The sequence below is a fragment of the Leishmania donovani genome, chromosome 22 (assembly GCF_000227135.1).
Source record: "Leishmania donovani BPK282A1 complete genome, chromosome 22".
Classification (NCBI taxonomy): domain Eukaryota; phylum Euglenozoa; class Kinetoplastea; order Trypanosomatida; family Trypanosomatidae; genus Leishmania; species Leishmania donovani.
The window spans coordinates 506,964-515,113 of NC_018249.1; the positions used below are offsets into that span (position 1 = coordinate 506,964).

Sequence of the window (8,150 nt, forward strand, 5' to 3'; positions counted from 1 at the left end):
CACCGTCCACGACGTCGCCGCCGACATCAGCAGTGATTCATTGCATCCACCTCCCCCACGACACGGGTGCCTGGCCCTGTCCCCACCACACGCCGGCCGGCAGTGGCAGGGATAAGGGGGGCTGCGTGGCCTCCGCACACAGAGTGGAAGGGGTGCTGGACCCCGTGGTGCCGCGCGCTGAGGCGTGCGTCCGGCCGTCTTCAGGGAGGGTGCAGTAAAACACGAATCAAACGGGAGGGCGCATGCGTGGATGTGTGCGCATGTGCGCCTGCGATGCGGCTGCGCGGTATCACGGCGAGCCACCAATCCGCTCCGTCGCAAACGGCAGGCGCGATGATGAAGGCGGTGAAAGGGAGAGACCGCCGGCATGCAAACAGCTACGGCTCGCAACTTCGGCCACCACCTCGTCCCCTCCACTTAAACAAAAAAGAATAAAGATGAAGCACAAACACATATCACCAGCAACCAGCAGAATGCCACACCTACTTGCGTGGCACGCTAGAGACAGAGAAAACCTCAATGAGGATAACGCACAAGGTGCTGGGTGAGCTGGGGCAGGGGGGGACGAGGTGAAGGCATTGGGAAGACGAGCGGCTAAGAACAAGCGACTTGGCGAATACCAACAACACACACACACACGCTCAATGGCGTGCATTAGATGAAAGAAGAAGAGCGAGTGTGTGTCGATGTGTCGATAAGCTCATCGGGCATTACTCGAGGAGTCACAGGAGGTCATGCGAGAGCAGACAGCGCGAAGCAGCCCTCGGCAACGAGCCGCCGCCACCATTCACTCCAGCCGGTTATTCTCCTTCATGTCGCAGCGTGTGATGCGGTCGAGCGGCGGCACACACACCCCTGTGCAACTTTAAAGACGAGCCAAAGAACATTCGCAGCATAAGGCGCAACCTCGGTTGTGAGCCACACGCAGGCACAACGCGAAAAGGGCCTTAAAAGAAAAAGCGTCTGTCGGCAGGCATCACACAACATCAAAGCAAACACAGGTGTGGGTGTGTGTGTGATGCTGATGATGATGGCCGACCAGTGAGAGGGCGCGGGGTGGCCACAACAGAGATGACGATGGTGCAGTTATGCGAAGACAGACAAGCAGGCAGAACAACTGCGTCTCTACGTGTCCGTGTGCACGAGGGCGCTCCGCTCTCGCCCCGACGACGGGTATCGCCAACAAATAATGTGTATGTCGGCTCTACAGATGCGGGTGCGGGAGAAGAGAAGGCAGGAAAGGCGAAACGACGGGTGAGAGTGTGATGGGAGAGGGTGGGCACACATAAGGAGTGGGAGGAAGAGAAAAGAGGTGGAAGACCGCAAAGAGGTCATCCATGAGCGGCACCCGAGCGCCGCTGCACTACGCCTCCCACCACTGCACGCGAGCACAGTCACGCGCACAGCAGCAAAGGGAACGATAGTGGTGCTGAGGGATGCAAACAGGCGAATAGGAAATACGTCAGAGGAGCACCGCCGAGTTTGCAGTAGTTGGAGGGGACGGCGGATCACCGGCGCAGCATCATGCAAAGAGATCTGCGCTGGCAGAGTAGAAGACAGAGAGAGACCCTTGCAACGGAGGGGTGAGACGGCGAGGCAACGGGCACCGAACAGGCGCATCCTCCACTGATGGCCCCAAGCCCAAAAGCCGAGGGGTGGAAGAACAAGAGAAGACGGCTGCATGTCGCTGCTTCGGCTAATCGTGTAGATGTGTGCGCGTCAATGCAGACGCAGCCCACTGTGTCTCTGCCTCTCTTCCTCCCCCTTCACACAAACCCTTCCCTCTCCTTCGCCTCCCTACCACCTGGTATAGTTGCTTGTGGCCGTCCACAGGTACAGAGAATGAAGCGCGCAGACAAATACAAAACTCCAGGCACTGTAGTTTTGTATTTGTGGAGCACGCGCACAGAGACGAAGAGCGCGAGAGTGAGACGCGCTTGACGCCCGCTGCTGCTGCTGGCCCGTGGTCGGCCCGTATCATCGCATGAATGCGCGGGAGAAGGCAACACAGTATTAAAAACGAAGCAAGTAAGAGAGCGCGCAAGAGGGAGGAAAGCAACGCTGGCAGCTGTTGCATTGCCGTACTCCCACGCTCGTCTCCATCAAACTGGCCTGCTGAAAGACGGAGGCAAGAGTACGAAGGGAGGAAGATCGCGACTTGGGAAGGACTCCACACCGGACGGAGAGCAGGATTGCCAAGGTCAGGGGCACAGGTGACGGAGGCACAACACGAGGCGTATCGCGCGCGCGTTTGGTCCTTTGCATAAGTGGGTGCCTGCGTGTAGGCTTGCGTATTCGGAATTGCAGTGATGGGACGGCGCATACATACAAAGAAGTGCTTGGTCCTCGGGGCTGCGCTCATCGTCTTCAGGCAGCAGACGCGTCGACACCCCCTCCCTCTCATTGAGCTTTCCTGCCGCTCTGCGACTTCGATGGCCACCACGTCAACTGCTGACACTAGACGGGTTCGGCTGCTGGTGTTGCCGTCAGTACAGCGGGGTCTCGTCGCGAGAGCGCTGGGGGTAAAAGGTCTGCTCCTCATCCATCACCGGAAGCCTCGTTGCACTCGCTGCTGCCTCGCCACCATCGTCACTGATGTCGTCCTCGTCTAGAGCAAGGGAATGGCTCCATAGTCGGCTCATTTCATGCAATAGGTGCCCGGCCTTCTCCGAGGCGGCGACGGCCTGCCTCACACGGGCCTCGACCTCGCCCATGGCACCTGCGATGCCCTCCGCGTGATGAACCGCCGCCTCCCACGCCTCCTTCTCCGCCTTGTGCGCTGTCTCCTTCGCCTGTAGCTCCAGCTCGAGCAGCGTACAGCGGAACTGCAGCAGCTGATGCTCGTCGGCAGTGCTGTGGTCCCCTCCCTCCGCCGCGCCGCCACGGAGCTCCCTAATCTGGTTCTGGACATGGCGGCGCTGGCGCGCCAGCGTGCGCGGCGTCAGCGTTGTCGTGATGGTAGAAATGAGGGGGGTGCAAACGAAAGTGTTGGCACTCATCAGGCTCGTCGATGCGCTAATGGAAGTGTTTCGCGCCCCCGCGTGCTCCACAGATGCAGGTGCCACTGTCAGCGCCGTAAAGGCAGAGACGCCGTCACTGCTGTCTTCACGACTGAGTCTCTGTGAAGACGCTGGCCCGCGCGAGGCCACGGTCGCCGTGCCTGCATTCGCCATCGCGTCTGGAATGGGCAACGGCGTGAGCGTGGGAGGGGCGGTAGCGGCCTGCGAGAGGGCGCGTTGCGGCAGAGAAGGTATGCCCGCCTCGCGCAATGCCAACCTCGCAGCAACGCAGACCTCCGGAGAGCAGCCGCCCACTGCACCGTTTCTCTCCACGTCTGCTGCCGTGCGCATGGGGGACGGCTCTGCAGACAGTGGCACGGCGGAAAATGAATAGGCGCTGCGGCCCCACGGGGGCTCGGCCTCGCGACCGCACTCACATCCGACAGCAGTTGTCGGAGCCCGCACAGGCGTCCACGAAGTCGACTCCGCAGTTAGCGACGACGCGCCTGGCGACAAAGGCGGGTACATGGAGGAGGACGCGCTCATGGAGCGCCATGCCAGCACACGGGGACGCTCCACCGAAGGCCTGCCAGACGCCGCAGCGAGCGCATCGATTACCATGATACTCCTGCCTGTCTCATTGTGCTCTGTGAACGACGCAAAGGCGCTGCTTGGTGGTAGAGCGGAGGCGTGGCCGGACGGGCAACGCAGGCTCTCGCTGCCATTAGACCCAACAGCGATGGGGTCGGAGATGGGGTTGACGCTGCCGGTGCCCCCCTCGATGTAACCACCGCAGTTCTCCTTCGCCTGCGGGTGCAGTGCGGCCGCTAGCGCCTCGGCGCGCAGCTCTGACTCCTCCAGTGCCGATTCAAACTCCTCCGCTCTTCGCATGGCAGCGCGTTCGGCAGCGCGAGCCACCACCAACATTCCCACTAACTGCTCCACGTCTTCCGTGGCTTTGCGATAGTCGCGCTCTAGCACTGACTTTTCCTGCAGAAGTCTGGCGTAGCGCTGCAGGTAGCGCTGCTGGGATGAAGCAAGCTGACTGATTCGCCGGTCAAGCCGCAGCTGTAGCTGGTACTTTTCTGAGTGCAGCGCGTGCGTATGCTGCTCCAGGAGATGAACATAAGCCTCCAGCTCATGCGTGTAGGCGGTGCCAAACGCGGCAGCAGTGTCGCCATCAGCAGCAGAGCTCGTGTGTGCACCTCTGTCGTCGCCATCCGGTGCCGCAGGCCTCTCCGGGCTCAATTCTGCGAGATGAAAAAGGCGTGATTTGCCGCTTATATCGTCATTACACGGTCGCTCCGCAGCGGTGTGCTCCCGGCAGCTCTTCTCTGCAGCTCCGCTAACCGCCACGCCCGCGGTATCGGCAGGTTGTGACTGATGCCGGAGAGCAGAAGCCGAAGACAATCCACGGTCACGAAGCTCCTGCAAGTCTTTTGCCAGCGCTGCTGCTCTGGCCTGCGTGACGCTCAGCTGCGCTTGCAGGAGTCGCTGCTCCTCGCACACTTGCCGCACCCACACCTCCGCGTCTTGCTGAAGAGCAGCACGCAGCCCGTCCTTCCAGCCCTCCTGCGCCTGCAGCTGCAGAATACGCGCCATGCCGCAAGAGCTGCTCACGATAGACGATGGGGGCAGGGAGGAAGAGAACGCTGAGGCACGCAACTGCTGCGCATCTGCAAGCCTGCGCCGCCGCTCATCGCGTGTTGTCGGCGATACAGCGCTCACGTCGGCTACCGTGGAGGTGACGAGGTGGCCGCCATTGGCGCACTCTAGCAGCTCTCGGGCCGGGAGAGGTGCGTTGGATTGCGCCGTTGGGAGGTCGTCATCCCTTTCTCCGACAACATCACCGGACGTAGATGCCGCCCTGCGTGTACCTCCCTCCCATGTTCGTCGGCCGCCCTCTTCTGCGGCGACAGTAGACACTGACGTGATGAGCACTGATGGGGTGCCAGATGATGCGCATAACACTATCGGCGGAGAGCAGTTGCTGGTGTCTTGGACGGCCTCAGCAACCTGGCTCCCGCTGTGACCTCGCACTGGTGTAGCCTGCGGCAAATGCCGCAGGCGTGACGGTGATGGCGACGACGACGATGGCGGCTCTCGGGAAGCAGCGTTGCTGCCTTCACGCGGGTGCTGCGGCAGGAGCACTACTGCTGAAGGCGATGGCGCAGAAGAGCGGGAAGCGATGGGGAGGGGGGTTGGCGGGGGTGGGGCGACTGGCTGCAGCGGTACCGCTGCTGCTGGGGATCGGAGGGTGGACGAAGGCATCCAAGGCTCCCGCAGATGTGTGCGAGTCGACTCGTCATCTCCACGCCCCACCGCCTCTGTCTCATTCACGTGGTATGTCCTCGCTTCTGCTTTGACTGGCACCGTGGCGGCCCGAGGCGGCGCCGCCGCCGGCATCTGCACAACAGGAGATGCAGAAGCCGAGTGCTGACCATGGGCCACCGCATCGCACGACAGCTCCTCCGTGCTCCCGCCCTTATTGTTCACCATATGTGCGTCGTCGACGGTTTGTGGAGTGGGCCCAAACGACTCTGGTTGCAATGCTGAGGGATTAGTTAGACTTCGGCCTTCGAGACGCCCCTCTGACGCGGGTGCACGCACGACGGCAGCCCTGGGGCGGCGCATGACATCGCCGCGGGCGAGTGGAGACACTGAGGTGGTGTTGGGAGAGGAGGGGCGGCGCGCAGATGCGTCAGACGCCGATGCACGGAGCGAAATGCTTTGATTGGCAATCGACGTGTCTACGCTGAAAGGAGTTTGCCCCCAACGGCGAAGCTGCGGAGCACTTGGACAGGCGCGGCGTATGCGACCACTTGCATTCAGCTCACGCGTCGGCACCATCTCCGCGCTACGTTTGTGACCGCAACTGCCATGGCTCATGCTGCTGTCACTTGTGGATCCGACCATACTAGCTGGTGTCTAGAGCTGACGATCTTCTGCTGCAAGGGAGGTGGCGTTGCTGTTCAAGTGTGCGCGTGCTCACGAGACTTGCGAGCACGCGTTATGTGTGTGTGTGTGTGTGTACTTCGGTTTTCTATGCATACTATGGGGAAGGGGAGGGGCTAGGGCTGAAAACGCTCAGTAGATGTACAAGCAGGGGGAAGGGGGGAAGGGGCAAGGAATTGTCGTCGCGCCTCCTCCCTCCTGCGGGTGTCGGCGCTTTTCCTATTTCGTTGCGCGTGTTTGTTGTCTCTTCCTTTCCCTCTCGCGTGCCTAAGTTTTGATGTTCTTGTTTGTGCTTTTTGATCTAACCCATGCGTCCCCGCCACGCATGGGAGATGGTGCAGATTCCGTGCGAGTAACTGCTTATGCATGCATACATACATGTGTATGTGTGTGTGCAGGGAAAAGAAGGGGAGATGATTGAGCGAGTGAAAAAAGTTGTGCACACAAACAACCACAGGTATAGCCGCACACCCCCTTGAAGGCCATGAAGAAGCGCGCTGCTCGCACGCGCCTGCATGGCGGGAGAAGCCGGATCCTAAGATCACATGCTCAGAGTGCGAGGGAGGGAGATGGTGAAGAGGAAGGCAAGAAGGTGCGCATCGCCGTTCGCAGGCGGGCCCACATCACCCTCATCCCTTCAACCAAGCAGGAGAGGCTTCACCTATAGCAAATGTATAGGCAATCGCAGAGAGAAAGGAAGATGAAGAACCCTCGCACCCGCCACACACTCTCAGCATCGCGCACGCTCAAGTCCGCCAAGAGCTAATGTTTTCCATTCATCACTGCGCTCATAGCAGTGTGCGCTTGCAGGTGATCGGCAGAACCCAACGCAGACGCAAGCAGGCTCATGCAAGGAGCGGAAAAAGGAGGAAGGGGCGAAGGGGGGTGGGCAAGACAGCTGAAGAGAATGTCTGAGCGGGTGGCAGGTAATCGGACGGGCAAGCGTCCTCCTCACGCTCCAGCGTGGAGACCAGCACAGCGACAAGTACCGCGGTCCGACAACCTCCCGCCAAGAAAGGAGAGCAAAAAAACTATTGACCAGCGTGGGCACGTGTCGGTGCCCACGCACACACATGCGTATTCGCCTATATCGATCCAAAGAAAATGAGAACGTCGATAGAGTTTGAATGCTAACGAAGAGGTGCGAAGGCGCCGCTGCTACCGCCACCCCAGAGAGCAGATCCACGGCCACCTACGGAGGGCTCACCGCTGCTGCGATTCGCGTTGCCGCCTTTGGCCAAAGCGCCGGTCCGCTCCTGTGCCGCCCGCAGCTCGGCAATCTCAAGTAGCAGCGCGCGGGCATTGTTGGCCGACGTCACACCATCGCGCAGATGCAAGCTGAGCTCTTCCATGAGCTGACTGATGTGTTCATTCAGCAGCGCCAGCGCATCGCGGTAGCGCATACCCTTCGCTTCTAGCTCCTCCATAAGTGCCTCCTTTTCGCGCTTGAGTTGCTCCAACTGCTCCCTCAACCCTTCGGAGGTGGTGTCCCGGGCAGTACGCGACACGGGCTGAGAACGACCGCCGCCATCATCGCCGTGGTCAGGCTCGCTCAGACTGTCGTCAATACTACTGCCACGCTGCGCACCGCTGTCTTCATCATGTGCAGCCCACGAAGGGGTACCTGATACCCTGTCAGCCGCTCTTCCCTCGCGCTGCAGAAAAAGTCGCTGGTTCGCGGCCACCTCACGATCATATCGATCCTGAAGTGCACGCAGCTCGCGCTCGCAGTCGTCGCGAGAGTCTACAGCAGCCCTCTCTGCCGCCCGGGCCGCCTCCAGCAAGTTCACGAACTCCTCCAGCCTCTCCAGCATGTCGGTACACTCCATTGAAGTAAGCTCATGATCCTGCTCTACAGCTCTTAAACGCTCCTCGTACGAAACAACGAGAAGCCCTGTCCACGTCTCCGACAAGCACAGCGCTTCCTCCAACATTCGGCGCCACAGCTCCGCCCTCTGCGATTCCTCTGACGTGATCACTAGGATCACACCTTCCACATGGGGAACATCTGCCGCCACCGACAGCGCGACACCTTCACGCGCATCACTTAAGCCCCCCGCATCGCTCCTCACCAAATCACTGTCACCAACTGACTCGCACCTCTGCATCGCTCCGACAAGCACTCCACAACGCCGTCGCGAAGCAGAAGTCTCCTCCTCCAAATCGCACAGTCGGCGATGTAACTCAGCGAGCTCC

The 8,150-nt window shown here is 60.6% G+C and overlaps 2 protein-coding genes across 2 annotated transcripts; both read right to left on the reverse strand.

Moving 5' to 3' along the window:
• Positions 1-2,486: 2,486 nt before the first annotated feature.
• Positions 2,487-5,915, reverse strand: LDBPK_221140 (hypothetical protein, conserved; the record flags this gene model as incomplete). Its single annotated transcript, XM_003860812.1, has 1 exon — positions 2,487-5,915. One exon carries the CDS (start codon positions 5,913-5,915, stop codon positions 2,487-2,489), a length of 3,429 nt encoding a protein of 1,142 aa, XP_003860860.1.
• Positions 5,916-7,084: 1,169 nt separating this feature from the next.
• On the reverse strand, positions 7,085-8,062 carry LDBPK_221150 (hypothetical protein, unknown function; the record flags this gene model as incomplete). The annotated part of the gene is made up of 1 exon (XM_003860813.1): positions 7,085-8,062. The coding sequence occupies one exon, from the start codon at positions 8,060-8,062 to the stop codon at positions 7,085-7,087; it is 978 nt and encodes a 325-aa protein (XP_003860861.1).
• Positions 8,063-8,150: the final 88 nt, after the last annotated feature.